This window comes from Anguilla rostrata, chromosome 3, assembly GCF_018555375.3.
Source record: "Anguilla rostrata isolate EN2019 chromosome 3, ASM1855537v3, whole genome shotgun sequence".
Taxonomy (NCBI): domain Eukaryota; kingdom Metazoa; phylum Chordata; class Actinopteri; order Anguilliformes; family Anguillidae; genus Anguilla; species Anguilla rostrata.
The window spans coordinates 5426035-5445181 of NC_057935.1; the positions used below are offsets into that span (position 1 = coordinate 5426035).

The 19147-nt window shown below is 49.3% G+C and overlaps 1 protein-coding gene across 1 annotated transcript in view; it reads right to left on the minus strand.

Moving 5' to 3' along the window:
• The window catches only part of dock11 (dedicator of cytokinesis 11), a 77586-nt gene that overhangs the window by 43672 nt on the left and 14767 nt on the right, over positions 1 to 19147 (minus strand). Inside the window, 13 exon segments of the mRNA XM_064325647.1 lie at positions 333 to 416; positions 880 to 1001; positions 1404 to 1515; positions 2791 to 2883; positions 4350 to 4415; positions 5512 to 5788; positions 6234 to 6356; positions 7862 to 7944; positions 8733 to 8855; positions 12527 to 12739; positions 14872 to 15012; positions 15314 to 15397; positions 17605 to 17684. Coding sequence (XP_064181717.1) covers positions 333 to 416; positions 880 to 1001; positions 1404 to 1515; positions 2791 to 2883; positions 4350 to 4415; positions 5512 to 5788; positions 6234 to 6356; positions 7862 to 7944; positions 8733 to 8855; positions 12527 to 12739; positions 14872 to 15012; positions 15314 to 15397; positions 17605 to 17684 — 1601 coding nt within the window.

A 19147-nucleotide genomic window follows, 5' to 3' on the forward strand; every position in this document is an offset into this window, starting at 1 on the left:
CAGAGCACCGCAAAAGCACCAATCAGCTATCACCTATCAGAAGACAGAGCACCGCAAAAGCACCAATCAGCTATCACCAATCAGAACAACAGAGCACTGCAAAAGCACCAATCAGCTATCACCAATCAGAACAACAGAACACCGCAAAAGCACCAATCAGCTATCACGAGATCACGAGAGAACTACCTCCCTTTTTACTCGGGTGCAGGTTAAGCTAATCTGCGGTCACAATGTGAACATCACGCCACTCCAGGGCCCTTTCCGTGTGAATTGGCCCGCGTGGGTGAGACAGATGTGGGCGGCGCGAGCGGCTGTGGGTATAACCAGCATACCTGGGTGTAGATCGTCGACGCCACGTGGGTCCTCACTTTGAACAGCGGCTTGCCGTTCTCCACCCACTTAACGTCCGGAGCTGACTGTGGGGGGGGGGAGGTTGGGGGGGGAACGAGAGCAGGAGGAGCACCAATCACATCGCAGCATTAGACACAGAACGGTAACGGGTTTCAGCGCTAAGGATGCTGGGAGCTCAGCGTTGCGTCTCCAGCCTGTAGAAAGACAGCCTGCTGAGGTCGGTTTTAGTGATGCGCGATAATATCAGGTCTGAATCAGTGTCAGTCGATGGTATTTTAAAACCAACTCATTCGTACAACCGGATGCTAAGATGAATCTGAACGCTTCACATTTTAAGCGCTTACTGACATATGCCCAGCTAACACAAAACGTCCTCACAACGCTCGTGGAACGTTTGGCGAACGTTGTAACATTGCCACCACAACGGCGGCAGCGTTGTGAGCTGCGTTTCGCGTTAGCTGGGTGGCTCCTGTTGGCACTGAGCTGGGAAACGGGACGGGCGAAGCGTAGGCCCGTGGAGACGCTCACCTTTTTGGAGTCCTGGGCTTTGTCCCACAGGTACCCGGCTGGCAGGCTGGCAGACACAGAGAGCTGCAGCTCGGAGGACTGCAAGCGCCCGTCCTTCAGCAGGGGGACCCAGGAGTAGCCCACTGACAAACGGAGTTACACACATTTCACAGACCAAGGACACACACACACCCATACACATACAGGCACACACACACACACACACACACACACTGTCCCGTACTGCTGTCCTTGTGAGGACTTCCCATTGACTACATTCATTCCGTAACCTCTAACCCTAACCCTAACCCTAATCCCAACCACTACATGCCTAACCTTAACCCTAAGCTTAACCTAATTGTAACCTTGACCCTAAGTCCTAACCCTAAAACAGCCTCTTGACCTTGTGGGGACCAGCATAAGGTCCCCACAAAGATAAATTTTCCTCATATTTCTATCCTTGTGGGGACATTTGCTTCCCACAAAGATAGTATTACAAATTCACACACACACACACACACAGGCACAGATAAGGCAGGTCTTACCCAACGACTCCACGCTTTCTCTCTTCTTGCTGCTGAACTCGCAGCTGATGTGGTGGAAGGTGAACAGCACGTGATGCTTCTCATGGATGTGCACAGGCAACTCAATCTTAACCTGCGAAGAACACGCAGGCAGACACAGCACAGGGTCTCTCACATTTAATGAAACTAACCAAAGGAGCGCAGTCATAAAAAGTGAACTCATAAAGGATGGCGTATGCTGTAGCTTAAGGGGAAGCTGAACCCGTTTCAGGGCACAGGAAGCGCTTGACAGTCCGCGGGACGGCGCACGATTCGCCGGGGCGTCACCCAGGGAGGGAGGGTACGACGGGTCAGCGGGGTATCACAAGCGGGTCGGATTTCTCTGCTCAGTCTCGGGGTACCCTATGGGCAGCCCTCCTGGTGTCAGGGGTACGCTAAGCGGCCATCACCACGAAGACCATGCAGCTCGTTTGGCCAACTGCAGTGCTAACATATTGGAGCATTTGCCTCAGAGGACAGGCACTGCTCCCGGAGTTAAACTGGGAACCACATACTGGGACAAAATAAATTTTAAAGAGGATAAATACTGGTCAAAACACAGAAAGCACCAGCATATTTCTAGTTGTGGGAAAATGGTTGAGAAAGGAATAAAGATGGGCATTTTGGTAAAATACAGAAGCGTATTTGTTTTTTTTTTTCTTTGTTTTTGTTTTCAAACACTAGTCATGGGATGCTTTCGCACAAAGCCTGAGGCATTTGGGAGCAATATCAAATTCGGCCACCGGGGGGCATCAACGGAAAATGACGAATGCAGAGAGCATGCTGGCTTGTCTGCACCAGTACTGTGCGTCAGGGGGTATGACTTCCGGGCAAATGACATCATCAGCCTTGAGTCAGGCCCACAACATCCCAGTCTCACTGCTCCTTCAGACACTAATAGTTTCCATCTCAACCGAGCCCAGAACTTAAGTACAACCAGGCGATACAGCTGATTACATACACTGCCATAGAGCAGCTTCAGTTACAAGGTGGGTAGACTGCATCTGTGAGAAAATTACACTGATGGAAAGACTTTGCCGAGATGCAAGTGCACTTAGTATGTTTTCATCTTAACAAAGCATGTCCAACTAAAAACCTTCCCTGGGTTTATTCTTTTTTTTTTTAATAACTTTTTTAAATTTATAACTATAACTACGAAGTAGAACCACTTCAGACAACAGCTTTTTTCCCCCCACAGAGACCAAAATATATTTAAAAATATAAAACCTTTTTTCAAAATACAAAAGCGTATGATGGGGGTCCCTCGAAAGCCCGTGAGCCTGGGTGGGGGGGGGGGTCCCCGGATCAGAATTGGGTGAAGTCGGGGTGCCGTAACTAGCCAACGAGGGCCCGGTTCTGCGTGACTCACCTCGTCATAAAACTCCGGGCTCTGGTTGTGGTGCAGGACGGCAGCGCACGCGCTGCTGGTGAAGACTGGCTCTCCCGGCTTGCCGTAGATGCACTGCAAAGCAACACATTCACACGGGCGTGATTCACAAGGGAACGCGAGAAACACACAGCGGCATCACCCAGTACACCGCCACGCGCGTTAGCGGTGGCGCTGGAACGCGTGCTCGACGGCGGTCCTGTGAAAACAAACCCGTACTTTGGGATAATGAGACGCAAGCGATAAACGACAGCCCTGCGCGAAGTTCTGAGTTCGCACACAGACCGTCAAGCTAAAGTCACAGATTGACCCGGCGTGAGTCAGGCAAGCACGTCGACACGCTCATAACCACGGAAACAAACGCAAGAGCTGAAACAAATATGAATTTTTTTTATAAGTCACAGGATATTATGCAGATACATTTGGTCATACAAACCTTACCAAGCACTTCACTTTGAAAAAGGTTAAGACGGCAATGTTTCACCTTGGGAAGCGAACCTGCAACCTTCAGGTTACAAGCCCAGTTCCCCAACCTACGTGGCTAATCACACCCCTTAATTACACTACACTGCAGCCGTACGCTGGCACTGCTATGGCTAGTGCAGATCGTTTCTGAGAGAAAAGAGGAAGCGCTGTGTGGTTGAGGGGGTTAAGGGCTCTGGTGTGGGGGGGTGGGGGGGTGGGGGATGTGTGGTTGGCTGAGCATGTCCCAGGACCAGTCGAGCCCCTCGTGCCTACTCATGTGACTGGGACCTCCCGGGCCAAGCACAGCATCACAGGCATGGCCCAGACAAGGACACGGGGGCAGGTGGGGGCAACTGTGATGTCACTCCTAGGGCCGTTTATGTAGCAACAGGAAGTCCAGGCTTCCTCGGTGTTGCGATAAAATAACTGTGGAGTGCGGCAGGAGCCGGGGTGTAAACCACAGCGCCCTGGAGCAGCTCAGCGCTCTGTGGCTTCCGATGAGGCAGTTCGCCCGCGTTCGCTGCTCCACCTGGACGTGTTCCCAACACACTTTCATCCCTTTTTTCCCCCCGTTTCCAAAAGGGAAAATCACAACCGCTGGGCTGTTCTCCCACCCGCAAAAAAAAACAAAAAAAAAAAACTGAAGCTGTTTTTAATGCCTGCAAGCTGTCTGCAGGGAGTGAGGGAGAGAGAGAAAGAGGGAGAAAGAGAGGTGGAGAGAGGGAGAGAGAGAGAGGGGGCGAGTGAGGAAGAGAAAAAGAACAAGAGAGGGAGAGAAACAGGCAGAGAGAGGGACAGAGCAAAAGAGAGAGGGAGAGACAGAAAGAGGGAGAGAGAAACAGACAGAGAGAGAGAGAGAAAGAGAGAGAGAGGGAGAGACGGCGAGAGGGAGAGAGAGGGGGGTGAGAAAGAATGAGCGAGCATTCATTATTTCTGTCCTGCCAACTGTAATGACCACCTAGAATCAGACTGTCTCCCTCCTCGTTTTGGACATGGACCTGCACTTTTTGGTAAAGACTTAAGAACAGTGCACAGGACAGCAGTTTTTTTTTGGGGGGGGTTAACCCTGCGCTCACCTTCAGGCCAACGGCGCCCTCCTCGTCCGAGTCCCGGAACTGCATGCAGACCGCGATGTTCCGTGCCTGCGGAAGACACGCCACTTTTCCGTCACACGCTCTCACGCGGCGGGCGGTGCAGGTCATGTGACGCGCGACGACTTCGCCCGTCCCGTAAAAACCCCGAGAAACACCGACTCCACGCTCACATCACGCAGACAAACACGCTGGAACACACGCACGCTACGCTACGCTCACATCACGCAGACAAACACGCTGGAACACACGCACGCTACGCTACGCTCACATCACGCAGACAAACACGCTGGAACACACGCACGCTACGCTACGCTCACATCACGCAGACAAACACGCTGGAGCACATGCACGCTACACTACGCTCACATCACGCAGACAAACACGCTGGAACACACGCACGCTACGCTACGCTCACATCACGCAGACAAACACGCTGGAACACACGCACGCTACGCTACGCTCACATCACGCAGACAAACACGCTGGAACACACGCACGCTACGCTACGCTCACATCACGCAGACAAACACGCTGGAGCACATGCACGCTACACTACGCTCACATCACGCAGACAAACACGCTGGAACACACGCTACGCTACGCTCACATCACGCAGACAAACACACTGACACACACGCTACGCTACGCTCACATCACGCAGACAAACACGCTGGAACACACGCTACGCTACGCTCACATCACACAGACAAACACGCTGGAGCACACGCTACGCTCACATCACGCTGACACACACACTGACACACACGCATGCTACAGGCCGAACGGGAGGCCCGTGGCACACACGGCTACTTTTCCAGTTAAAGAGAGGCTCGTTTATTCGGTAAAAAATCCACCTCGGCATTTTAACTTTAATTGAAACCTTGGACCTGAGCACTGAGCTGGTCAAAAACCTAATCCTCATTTTTGGAAGTGGACCCACAAAGGCTTTACGGGAAACGGCCTTACAGAGATAATCGCCTCGAGAAGCCGGTGAGACAGAGACCCGCAAAAAGTCATAAGCCCCCGCACATTCTTCCCAGGATTTAAAAGCGTGTCTTTCAGCGCCAAAGCAGAAATTCATTCTGAGCTAAATCCAAGGTCTCTCAGGAGAAGAAACGCACGCGGCCGCACCGCAGCCTCGTACCTTGGCGAAGGTCTTCTGGCTGTCGTACTTGAGCTGCAGCGGGTACACGTAGAGGTGGTGCTTGTACACCGTGAACGGGTGGTTGTACTTGGCCTCCTCGGGGAGAAACTCGTCGATCTCCACGGACACCCTCTCGCACTGCTCCTCGAAGGGCTTGACGGGGATGTAGGAGGAGGTGACCGAATCTGGGGGGGGGGAGAAGGGGAGGTGGGGGGGAGTGAGAGAAGAGACAATGGTCATTTCTCCAAAGAACATGATGAGTCAGCGATGGATCTGTCTGTGAGCACCCTTTACTGGATAGGCTCGCGCGCGCCCAGGGGGCGAGAACAGGTGGACAATGCGTCATGGTCTCAACGTACGATGAAGTCACGGGGCACGCATTCATGGTGCACTTTCAGCTGGCAATGGATCCAGCTTGCTCTTACCGCCAGGGCAGAACGTAGAGACATGCTCAAGGTCACTACTGAGAAGTCCACACATCAGACGTCAGCTGGGGATATCGCAGCTTGTCATCAGGCCGCACACGCAGAGCAGCGACAAGCACTCTGTACACACTCACACACACACACGCAGCCATTGGGATACACCTGTACATACAGACACACGCACACAGACACCAGCACACACACCACTGGTTACAGACATACACATAAGTAACGATCGACACACACACATGCAACACACACATGCACACACACACACACACACACACACACACTCACTTCTTGATCTCTGCCAGCAGCTTCATGAGGTCATCAGTGGAGAGCTTGCTGCTGTCCTGGCGGTACAGAGGGGAGAACTTCCCGTCCATGTCCAAGCTTCCCTGGGCATCCTTAAACACCTGCCTGAACCGCAGGTGAACCATTATGAATCAGGTAAACTGTAACACACCTCTATGAATCAGATAAACTGTAACACACCTGTATGAATCAGGTAAACGGTAACACACCTATATGAATCAGGTAAACTGTAACACACCTATATGAATCAGGTAAACTGTAACACAACTATATGAATCCGATAAAGTGTAACACACCTATATGAATCCGATAAAGTGTAACACACCTGTATGAATCAGATAAAGTGTAACACACCTGTATGAATCAGGTAAAGTGTAACACACCTGTATGAATCAGGTAAACTGTAACACACCTATATGAATCAGATAAAGTGTAACACACCTATATGAATCTGATAAAGTGTAACACACCTCTATGAATCAGATAAAGTGTAACACACCTATATGAATCTGATAAAGTGTAACACACCTATATGAATCAGATAAAGTGTAACACACCTGTATGAATCAGATAAAGTGTAACACACCTGTATGAATCAGGTAAAGTGTAACACACCTGTATGAATCAGGTAAACTGTAACACACCTATATGAATCAGATAAAGTGTAACACACCTATATGAATCTGATAAAGTGTAACACACCTCTATGAATCCGATAAAGTGTAACACACCTGTATGAATCAGGTAAACTGTAACACACCTGTATCAGATAAAGTGTAACACACCTGTATGAATCAGGTAAACTGTAACACAACTATATGAATCCGATAAAGTGTAACACACCTATATGAATCCGATAAAGTGTAACACACCTGTATGAATCAGATAAAGTGTAACACACCTGTATGAATCCGATAAAGTGTAACACACCTGTATGAATCAGGTAAACTGTAACACACCTGTATGAATCCGATAAAGTGTAACACACCTGTATGAATCAGATAAAGTGTAACACACCTGTATGAATCAGGTAAACGGTAACACACCTATATGAATCAGGTAAACTGTAACACAACTATATGAATCCGATAAAGTGTAACACACCTATATGAATCCGATAAAGTGTAACACACCTGTATGAATCAGATAAAGTGTAACACACCTGTATGAATCAGGTAAACGGTAACACACCTATATGAATCCGATAAAGTGTAACACACCTGTATGAATCAGATAAAGTGTAACACACCTGTATGAATCAGGTAAACGGTAACACACCTATATGAATCCGATAAAGTGTAACACACCTGTATGAATCCGATAAAGTGTAACACACCTGTATGAATCAGATAAAGTGTAACACACCTATATGAATCAGATAAAGTGTAACACACCTGTATGAATCAGATAAAGTGTAACACACCTGTATGAAGCAGGTAAACGGTAACACACCTATATGAATCCGATAAAGTGTAACACACCTGTATGAATCAGATAAAGTGTAACACACCTGTATGGAGGCGCAGTGTTTGGGCACAGTGTTAGGGTGCAGTGTTAGGGCGCAGTGTAAAGGCGCAGTGTTAGGGCGCAGTGTTAGGGCGCAGTCTTACTTGGCGGCCCAGGCAAACGGCATCCTGTACTGGCCCAGGCGTTGGCAGGTCTGCTTGGCAGCCTTCAGAACCTTCTGGGCTGTCTGCAGAAACAGACAGACAGACACACCCCGCTGAGCAGAACATACACACACACACACACACACACACACTCCGGCTCTCTGTGTCTGTCAGCAGTCATGCACAGGCAGGACAGCAACCAGCAGCCCGGCCGTCTCTACGGCAACAACAAAGGGCTCCACGGCAGGATTAATCCAGTTCGTTAGACGTAATTAACGAGCGAGGCGGAGAAATGAGAGGCGTACTCAAAATGAGGAATATTTCTCTAATGTTTCTGGATTTGTGCTGCATGTACCTTCTACCCTCCTTAGGCTCGGTATCACTTTACCACACGCTAATCCTAACCTCAGAAAAATGTCAAGAAATGATTCAACTGACCCCAGTTCAGTGTTTTGGGGACAGTAAGTTTGGGGACTGTTGTAGATTCCATGTATTTATATATTTGGTGCTCTGACCAAACACTTTCCTTGAGCTTAATGTCAAAATACTGCACCTTTGTACTGCAGATTTAACAAAAGAATGTATTTTAAGCTTCAATTACATTTTTTCCCCCCAAAAATTCTAATAATGCTACTGAAATAATAATAATAATAATAATAATAATAATCTTTCTAGTAATGATAACAATAAAATGCATTTTAATGCAGTGCTCAAAAAGAATATGCTGGAGGGAACAGCCCTGTGACATCACGTGTGACATCGCTCCTGCAATGAGTGGGGGCGGGGCCATGGCCCAGGCCCCTGTCTGTCTGTGTACTAGCCAGCCTGCACTGGACTGCAGCAGCGGCAGCGGCAGCTAGCGACGGCTAACCTTGCTGACGTCGGAGGTCTTGATGTAGGGCTCGGCGCAGTGCGTGATGCCGTTCTGCAGGACCTTCTCGATGCGGGCCACCAGGACGATGTCAGCGTGGGGATTGGTCACCGAGAATATGCCCTGGGGAGGGAGGGGGAGAGGGGGGGAGGGGGGGGAGGCGATTGGTGGGAAGCTGGAGGAAAGAATCCGATCCCTTAAAGAAACAATGTTCATGAGCCTTTTCACCACAGAGGCTCGAGAGCTGGACACATTTTCACATTTTTTGAGTTTCTCTGGCTTGGGTTTGAGGTGGTGCAGCTGAAGCTGAACCACGTCTGGACTGGGGACGAGGGGGGGGGGGGCGAGGGCAACACTGAGCCCATTAACTGCTTATATACAAAAAATAAGACAATCTTAACATGCATTTTAGTCTTATATTTAGATTTTAAATCTTATTTATATGACCTTTTTTGTTTGTTTTTTTTGCAAAATAACACAAAAACATTGCCAATGAGACAGTTGGACCCACTTCAAGACTCGCCAATGGGGGAAAGAAAAATTTCACGTGACAAGCAAAAAGTAACTTAAAACAAGATGATGTTTTCCACTCGAGAGAAAAAACAAAAAGATTTTAAGCTTCATTACGAGACCAAAAGTCTCATTAAAGATTTTAAAAGATTTAAAAGATTTTAAGATAAAAAATTTTTTTTTTTTGCAGAGGTCCCACGGCTGATGTACACACACACATAAGCAGTCTCTCCTCCGCAGCGCTGATCTGACTGAGGGACCGGCCTCACTGATCATCACGCATAGCGTGGGATCGACGTTGGGAGCGAGAGAGGAGGGATAGGGTTTCGCCCCCGGAGAGAGGCTGCAGCTGAAACCTTCAGAAAGGTCTACGCCACTGTGGGCAATTCGCTTACGGAGTAAGACACAAACTAAGATAACTGAATGTAATTTTTAAATTGCTTGATAAATGAATAAGGCAATGTATTAGTTGCAAGATGCACAGTGGCAAACACTTACAGATTTTGCCCTTCGTGTGTTCTGTATAGTGGCACAGGCTAATTTGGGCATATTTTACTTAGTTAGCAGGACAAATGTAAGTGTCGTACAGCTGAAAGCTCTTGGGCCGCATGCTAAACTGTGTGTCTATTTTAACTGACTGGCCAACACCGATGTCTGGGAGAGAGCAGACCCCTTAACCGCTTCCTAATCTCAGGTGATTGGTGGAATGGTCGACCAGGGCCAGCCTGTGCGAATTGCAAGGGATTTAAATAAAAAAAATTGTTTAAATATCCCTGTCCGCCTCCGCTTTCATGCCGGCCCCCCACCGCTCCCCTCCCCCTGACCCCCCCCTCCCCGCGGATTCTGGAGGAGCCTCCAGGAAAGTAGCTTGTAATCACATCCATCATTTCTGAATGGCTGAGTTCTGGCTCCACTCTGCACTACTGGCTCCAGAAAGCCAGGCTGTGCTTCTGATCGGGGGGGGGGTGGGGTGATGGATGGGGGAGGAGGCTAATTGAGCAAAATGCTAATGCGTCGCGCCAGGGGAGGGAGAGAGTGCGTAGCCCTGCTGGATACGAGCCACGTGGAAGAGCTCAATACAATGTTTAAACAACCGCTAACATGAAGCGACCGCACACGCGTCCACTTCTAACTGCTACGGCAAACAAGAGAGCAACAGCACACCCTGCTACTCCTAACCGCAAGGCTCTATTTCAGCGCTAACGCTAACAGGAGAGCAACAACACACCCTGCTGCTCTCGACCGGAAAATCTGACTCCCAAGTTCTATGCTAAATGCTAACAGGGGACATCACTCCTGGCCAAAAAGTTCTCAGTGCAGGCCAAACGGTATCGCTAACAGGAAACAGAACTCACATTATACTGGAGCGCTGCTGCCCTGGTCTGGAGTATCACTTAAGGCTCAACACGCCAAACCTCCAAGGGTCAGGGCCTAGCTCTCTTTTAGACTTTTATTTTTTTTCGGTTCACCAAAAGGCATTGTTTCTGGAATTCAGACAATTAAGTATGAAAGTCCAGTAATTATCTAATCTAAATATTAGACTGCAGTTAGATAAACGATAATGATTGAAAGTGAATTGGTTGAATCGAGGAATTTAAAATGTTAAAACGCTGTGCATAGTTTCCAAGAAAACCCTTCCCACAACTTCCCAGTCTAAATATAGCAATTAAGCTGTGCTATGCATTTGGACAGAAATTCCTTTCACTCACGTGTCTTCCAAAGCCCAAAAAGCTAGCCAGTTACGGCGCAGAAAGAGTGAAATTTCTAAATTCAGTGAGGTTATGAGGAAATCACATTTCAAAAGACTTTTCAGTCCACGGGTCTAAAGAGTGGGGCCAGCCAGTACAAACTGGCGGTGGTGCTCATGCAAGCAGTGCGTAGGAGCAGATTACTCTTGATGTGGTAAGATAAAAAAAAAAAGCATAGCATAACATAAAGACAAGAACAGGCCATTCAACCCAACAATTCTCACCATTTTCTTACCACTAAAGGTACCTAGTGCTCACCTATAACCTACAAACCAGATATCTAGTAACTAGACCATTATCAAGTCTGCTTTTGAAAACCCCCAGAGTTTCTGCCTCTACTAAACTAGCAAGCTATCCCACACAGCGTCTACTTTCTGTGTGGGGAAAAAAAGCAGTTAGCCGTACAGGCAGGGCAGTACAGGGCCGTACAGACAGGGCAGTACAGACAGGACAGTACAGACAGGGCAGTACAGACAAGGCTGTACAGACAGGCCGTACAGGGCAGTACAGACAGGGCAGTACAGGGCCGTACAGACAGGGCAGTACAGACAAGGCTGTACAGACAGGCCGTACAGGGCAGTACAGACAGGCCGTACAGGACCGTACAGACAGGGCCGTACAGGACCGTACAGACAGGACCGTACAGACAGGGCAGTACAGACTGGGCCGTACAGACAGGGCCGTACAGGACCGTACAGACAGGGCCGTACAGACAGGACCGTACAGACAGGGCAGTACAGACTGGGCCGTACAGACAGGGCCGTACAGGACCGTACAGACAGGACCGTACAGACAGGGCCGTACAGACAGGGCAGTACAGACAGGGCCGTACAGACAGGGCCGTACAGACAGGGCAGTACAGACTGGGCCGTACAGACAGGGCCGTACAGGACCGTACAGACAGGACCGTACAGACAGGGCAGTACAGACAGGGCCGTACAGACAGGGCAGTACAGACAGGGCAGTACAGACAGGGCCGTACAGACAGGGCAGTACAGACAGGGCCGTACAGACAGGCAGTACAGACAGGGCCGTACAGAGTCAAACAGGACCGTACAGACAGGGCAGTACAGACAGGACCGTACAGACAGGACCGTACAGACAGGGCAGTACAGACAGGGCCGTACAGACAGGGCAGTACAGACAGGGCCGTACAGAGTCAAACAGGACCGTACAGACAGGGCAGTACAGACAGGACCGTACAGACAGGACCGTACAGACAGGGCAGTACAGACAGGGCCGTACAGACAGGGCAGTACAGACAGGGCCGTACAGACAGGGCAGTACAGGACCGTACAGACAGGGCCGTACAGACAGGGCAGTACAGACAGGACCGTACAGACAGGGCAGTACAGACAGGGCAGTACAGACAGGGCCATACAGACAGGGCAGTACAGACAGGGCAGTACAGACAGGGCCGTACAGACAGGACCGTACAGACAGGGCAGTACAGACAGGGCAGTACAGACAGGGCCGTACAGACAGGACCGTACAGACAGGGCAGTACAGGACCGTACAGGTGAGGCGGCGCCCTACCTGGGTGGGGAAGCGGAGCAGCGACTCAGAGACCCTCTGCAGGACGGGCAGGCCGTTGCCCCCCCCGCCGTCGGGTTCCGCGGCGCCGTGGGCGGGGCCGTCGCTCAGCATCTCCCGCACGCACGGCGGGTTCAGGTCCACGTGGAAGTCGGCGGAGATCTTGCAGCTCTTGGCGACGTCGAACAGAGCCAGGCTGATGAAGAATGGCTCCACCTGTCCAAACAAAACAAAAAAACACACACGCACGCACACACACACACACACACATGCATGCACACGCACACACAAACACACACGCACGCACATGCACATACACACACACATGCATGCACACGCACACACAAACACGCACGCACGCACGCACACGCACACACACATACACACACACACACACGCACACACGCACACGCACACACACACGCACGCACACACACGCACACACACACACACACGGGAATTACATCCAGCCATCTCTCTTACGCGCAGTTCACTCTGAGAGCGGTCGTTATGCATCTGACGCACGACCACATTAAAGAGACGGATGGAAGCGGTGGAAAAAGGACGTTCCTTCAGAGACAGAGTCGCTTCAGGGACGCGCTTTTCCAACAACACACATTTATCAAAAGAATGGAATTTTGCATCAATATATATACGTTACAATCGCGCAGCGGGCGCTCTCATCCAGAGCAGTGGCACCGCGCTTCCGTAAACAGCCACGTTAATAATTCACAGTTCTACAATTTACGCATTTAGCCCGAGGCTTTCAGCCAAATCAGCTGAGGGACGGTGCGCGCATTTCACATTACAGGCATTTAGCAGACGCTCTTATCCAGAGCGACTTACACAACTTTTACATAGCATTTTACATTGTATCCATTTATACAGCTGGATACATACTGAAGCAGTTTCGGTTAAGTACCTTGCTCAAGGGTACAACGGCAGTGTCCTACCCGGGAATCGAACCTGCGACCTTTCAGTTACAAGCCCAGTTCCTTACCCACTGTGCTACACTCCGCATTTAACCTCGCTACAGAAAAGCGGCGCGAGCGCTGGACGACGATGACGTTAAAAACGGGACCGTGCATCGGCGAGGCGCGACGTCCGACCGGCCGCCACGCGCCCTGCGTTCCCTTTCTCGTTCGGGAGCACGGAGGTACGAGGGCGAGCACGGCAACCGCTGAGGTCGAAGGTGGGTGCCATGGCTACGGAGTTCCTGGGGCGGAGCGTCAGGTAACCGCGGAGGGCGCGGAGTTTTCGCTCCGACGAGCGCTGGGTTTGACATCTTGCGGCTACTGACGCAGTCGCTGCCCTTCGTCTTGCAGCTGGTCATGGTAATTCAAACCCGAGCTCTTACTAGGCTCCGGCTCAACCGTCCACCAGGGGGCGCTGCTTCTCAGCGCTTCTGCTCACAGATGGCTTTTTCACAAGCGCGTGGGCCGACTCGACTTCAAAAGGGGTAACAAACAGATGGTGGGAGGCAGTGTAGTATAACGGGTAAGGAAGTGGTCTTGTAAACTGAAGGTCACAGGTTTGACTCCCGGGTAGGACACTGCCATTGCATATATCCAGCTGTATAAATGGAAGCAGTGTAAACACTCTGTAAAAGTTGTGTAAGTCGCTCTGGATAAGAGCGTCTGCTACAGTAAATGCCTGTAACGTAATGGAAGGTGAAGGGTCGGAGAGAGGACACTCGTCCCTGTCTGACGGCATACTGCTCCGTCCTCACAGACTCTCCTGTTTGCCTGTAGAACAAGCGGCAATACAGTCGTGCAAGGCAGACATTCTAAAGTAAAAAAAAAGGGACACTTGAAGGAATAGGAATCAGTCCTCTGCCAAAAAAGCTTTTTCCATCTCTGAACAAAATTCACTAGTTGATCCCGATGGACTAAAGCAATAATCATATATTACAGGACATGGTCATGGTCATCTAGGTACAGTACTACTCAATGAATAGAACTGACTCTGATACTGTTCAGCCCATGGGAAGTAATGATGTCATTCTGTCTACTGAACATAAGGTAGCGTGTGTCTAACATATAAAATGTTAGACACACACTACCTTCTGTTTTGCATAAACTATGTCCAGATTCCACTAGCGATATGCAAAGGTAAACTTTGACTCAGCAGAGCCTGCAGATGAAGGTCAAAGGTTAGGTTAGGTACGTAACCAAGGAGACAGTGGCAGCGTCCAAATCAGCACACTGGCCTACTATTGAGTATACACGTTGCATACAAGCTGTATACCCAACAGTAGGCGAGTGTGTGATTCGGACACGGCCAGTGCCGAACATCGTGCCGGTGAGCACGCTAGCGGCGGCGGCGGCGAGGTCAAAGTTCGCGCGTACGTTCGTCAGGACGTCGTCGTTCTTCTCGCTGACGCAGCCCTGCAGGGAGAAGGTCAGGTCGTGGCAGCTGACCACCACGCGGCGGCCGAACCGCTCCTCGAACGGCTTCACGTCCGGCTCGATGCCCGAGAAGTCCAGCCTCTGGCAAAAAAAAAAAAAAACCAGAGAGAAAAGAAGAGAGAGAAAAGGAGACGCTTCATTAAGCCCTTTTGAAGAGTAGGTTTCCTGGAATGTTGTTATTTTCTTCAAAATTCTAAGTCGGTGTTCTAGAACTCCACTGCTTTCAGTCACCAGTAGCGACTGTGACATCAGCGTTAGAATGTTCAGCGAAGGACACTCTGACCGCACGTTTGTGATCTCACACCTTAAAGGCTAAAGCATGCACGCAAGCAGGGCTGACACGAAAACACACACACACACACACACACACACACACACTTACTTGTGTTTCCGGGTCCAGTGTAAACAGCTTGAGTCTCCCCTCATTTCTGTTGATTTTATTGAGCTGGTCTGTTTCTCTGGCATACTAACAACAACAAAAAAAAGGGGGGGGGGGGGCTTAATTTCAGTGTTCCCCACATCACACACAACTCATATGCCTCAGACATGCAAGAGGCGAAAAGGGAGAAGAGGAAAGGTCTCATTTATGATAAACACCTCTTAGTTAACAAAGCTGGAAAAGCCTCCCTTACCCTGCACGAGCTGTGAAGAGATAAATAAACTCACTCGGCTCACTGAAGTACAAGCAGCCGAAGAGATAAAAATCCAAACAGAGCTGGAGTTGGCTTAGGCCTCTTGTTCGGTCTCGGTCAAATCGACCCTTTTTAAACTTTCAGCGAGTAAGAGAGAAATGGCACTTTTGGGAGACGTATTTCATAGGCAAAGATTAAACCAGTGCAAATCTGGTTCTAGTTTTCTGTCTCTGTTTGCTGTTCATCATCTGTATTTGCTTCATGTCTTTTTGGCCCATGTGGTTTCTTTGAATACAGTAAGATAAAAATGGAAAAATAATGAAATAATTGAGGATGACAGTTGAAAACAATAAATATCAATAATCCACGGCGTAAAAACCTCGTTTCATTTTAATTCCTCACAGACAAACATAATATATGCCCCCCATGCCTTCAATACAGCGCATTCATATCAATCCCAACTTTATGCTAAACGTGATTAGGCAGAGGTGAATGGCAACCATTGATATATATTGTTTAAATTGTTTGAACGTTAGCGACTAAATATGAGTAGTCCGCCCATATGTGGGTGAGTCATAACGCTTCTCCTCAGCACTTTGTACAGGGGGAATACGGGTATTTTATAGGACGGGGTGTAGCACAGTGGGTAAGGAACTGGACTTGTAACCGAAAGGTCACAGGTTCGATTCCCCGGGTAGGACACTGCCGTTGTACCCTTGAGCAAGGTACTTAACCGAAATTGCTCCAGTATATATCCAGCTGTATAAATGGATACAATGTAAAACACTATGTAAAAAAGTTGTGTAAGTCGCTCTGGATAAGAGCGTCTGCTAAATGCCTGTAATGTAATAATTAGAATTAACATTTAGTCTTTTCTAAATATGTGCACTTTCTACTTCCTGTAAAGGCATGGAGTTAGTCTAAGTCCGCGTTTGAACACACGCTAGCCGATTGCGGCTAACTCTTCATTCGCACGAATCAGAGCTTGGCTCGTGAAGTGACATCATTCACAAGCCTGCGTTTGGAGACAGCGCGTTGCCAAAGCGCTCACACTTCGGAAAGACTTTTACTTTTCGAACCCAGAGACCAGAGACTGGAAGACAGCCAGATTAACACACTCTAGAGTGTTTTTAGCCAGCTTTACCTCTCCACAGCTGCCAAGCCACACAACATCGGAAACTGTTTAAAATCCAACCCCTTCCAAAAATTCAGGAAGGAAGCTCAAGGTGGAAAAACAATCTTTGTGGATTATGCTCAACATCGCTCATATTAAAAATAACGATAACGTACGTCAAATTAACACTTAGAGAAAGTTCTGAATGTTTATTGAACCCTTCCTGTTTGAACGTTTAAAGGGCGATCTCTTAACCAGATTTATACCATAGAGGAAGTATCCGTTGGACAGATATGCATGCATATTGAGCACATCGTCGTTGTGTAAGGGCAAAGTCGTTATTTAGTCTTCCCGCAGGAACATGCTGGCGTTCGCTACAGGACTCTGGGAGCTGTAAACCCGCCCTCGAGCGACTGAACACACGTCCGTCTGGGAGACACCTGCAAAGGCGCTTTTTCCTCACCGCGCAGAGATTAAAAGGGTCCGGTCAATCACGGCAGTTTTATCGCGTCTTCGCAACACTCAGTTCCTCCAAATCTGAGCTCGCTCGTTCGTTTGTTACGACACTATCCTGTCAAGAATATTTACGCTGCTGATAGGGAGTGAGGAGAGGAGGGTTCTTGTTTTCGCGAAGACGGTAAGGAACAGAGGTCTGCCTCGTACAGCGGAACGCATCTCCCTTTTTTTCCGCTTAAACGGAGCACTGAGGAGCAGTGTTCTCTCTCTCTCTCGCTAGCGACTGTCGCTAACGCCGTCGGTCACCACTTCAGAACGCGGGGTCGTAAAACGAGCGCTAAATGCAGAGCGAAGACGGCAGTCTCCGGCCGGTAGGACAGAAGGTCTTTGTTAGCAGGCGAATGCCCCCCCCCCCCTTTTCCTCTGCTACCCCTGACCCCCTTGACCTTCGACCTCTCAGCAGTCAAGTACCTTCATGAGTTCCGGGTGCAGACTCCTTCCAAGGCTCTCCATAATGGTTTCCGCCTTCCCCTGACTACTGGTGTCCTCATCTGGAAAAGACAGAAAAGGGGGGGGGGGGAGGGGGGGGCATGAGCCAAGGGGCCCATTGCTGCATGCCAGTCAGGACAGCTCGGGGACAGCCAGACTACAGCATGCTTTATTATTAACACCAAGCAACAACATGAAAGACAGTGGCACTTTTTTATTTTAATTTTCAAATCACATTAAACGGTCAATCGTCGATGCACAGTGTTGCGTGAGACAAACGTGTACCGCTCACTTACAGTTAAATCCATAAGAACAAAAGGACATGCAAAGGTTAGACGGAATACAGCTTGCAGCCTTATGGAACTGGATCATACAGGATGGAGGGGGATTTTTTTTAATAAAAGCTGCAAGATGGCTGCTTTTGCTGAGCTATGGGAGCTATGAGCTAAGGCTTTTCTCCTCTGTCTGTGTTTTTGGTTAAGGCTCAATCCTTCTTTCCCCTTCTCTCCTGATTCCAGGCCAGATCCCACGACTTTCTGAAAGCCCTCCAACCCTCTCAGCATTTCATACTGCCTTCTAACCACGGTCTGGGGGACCAGTTATACAGCTATACAACACCCCACAGAGAAATACGCTGCAGGGTTTACACACACACTCGCACACACGTGCCCACACACACACACACACGCACGCACGCACACACATACGCACACACGCACAGGCACGCACGCACGCACACACACACGCACACACACACGCACGCACACACATGCCCACACACATGCACATGCACACACATGCACGCACATGCACACGCACACGCACACACATGCCCACACACATGCACATGCACACACACGCACGTGCACACGCACACGCACACACATGCACAGACACATGCACACGCACGCACAACCATGCACACACACACATGCAGACACACGTTCAGAAACATATAAACACATTCACATACTCACGCACGTGCACACACACACACACACACACATTCACAAACACATTAACATACATACACACACACACACACACAATATGATGCAGGAGCTATTTCTCTTTTTTTAACGGTTGGGAAAGTCAAGGTGAAAAGTTCACCAGTTCCTGGCGTGACAAACAAGCAATAACAACGAAAGGGCAGGGAAGCCATGCATGAAACACAAGCAGCTTCTGCTCAGACCAGGCACTGAGAACTCCAGTATAGAACATCCAGACACTGAGAACTCCAGCACAGAACATCCAGACACTGAGAACTCCAGTATAGAACACCTAGGCACTGAGAACTCCAGTATAGAACATCCAGACACTGAGAACTCCAGCGCAGAACATCCAGACACTGAGAACTCCAGCATAGAACATCCAGACACTGAGAACTCCAGCATAGAACATCCAGGCACTGAGAACTCCAACACGGAGCTTCCATAGACTGAGAACTCCAGCACGGAACATCCAGAAACAGAGGAGCACACGCACTCATCCCTAAAAACCACGCTGAAAAGCCCAGGCTAATCTG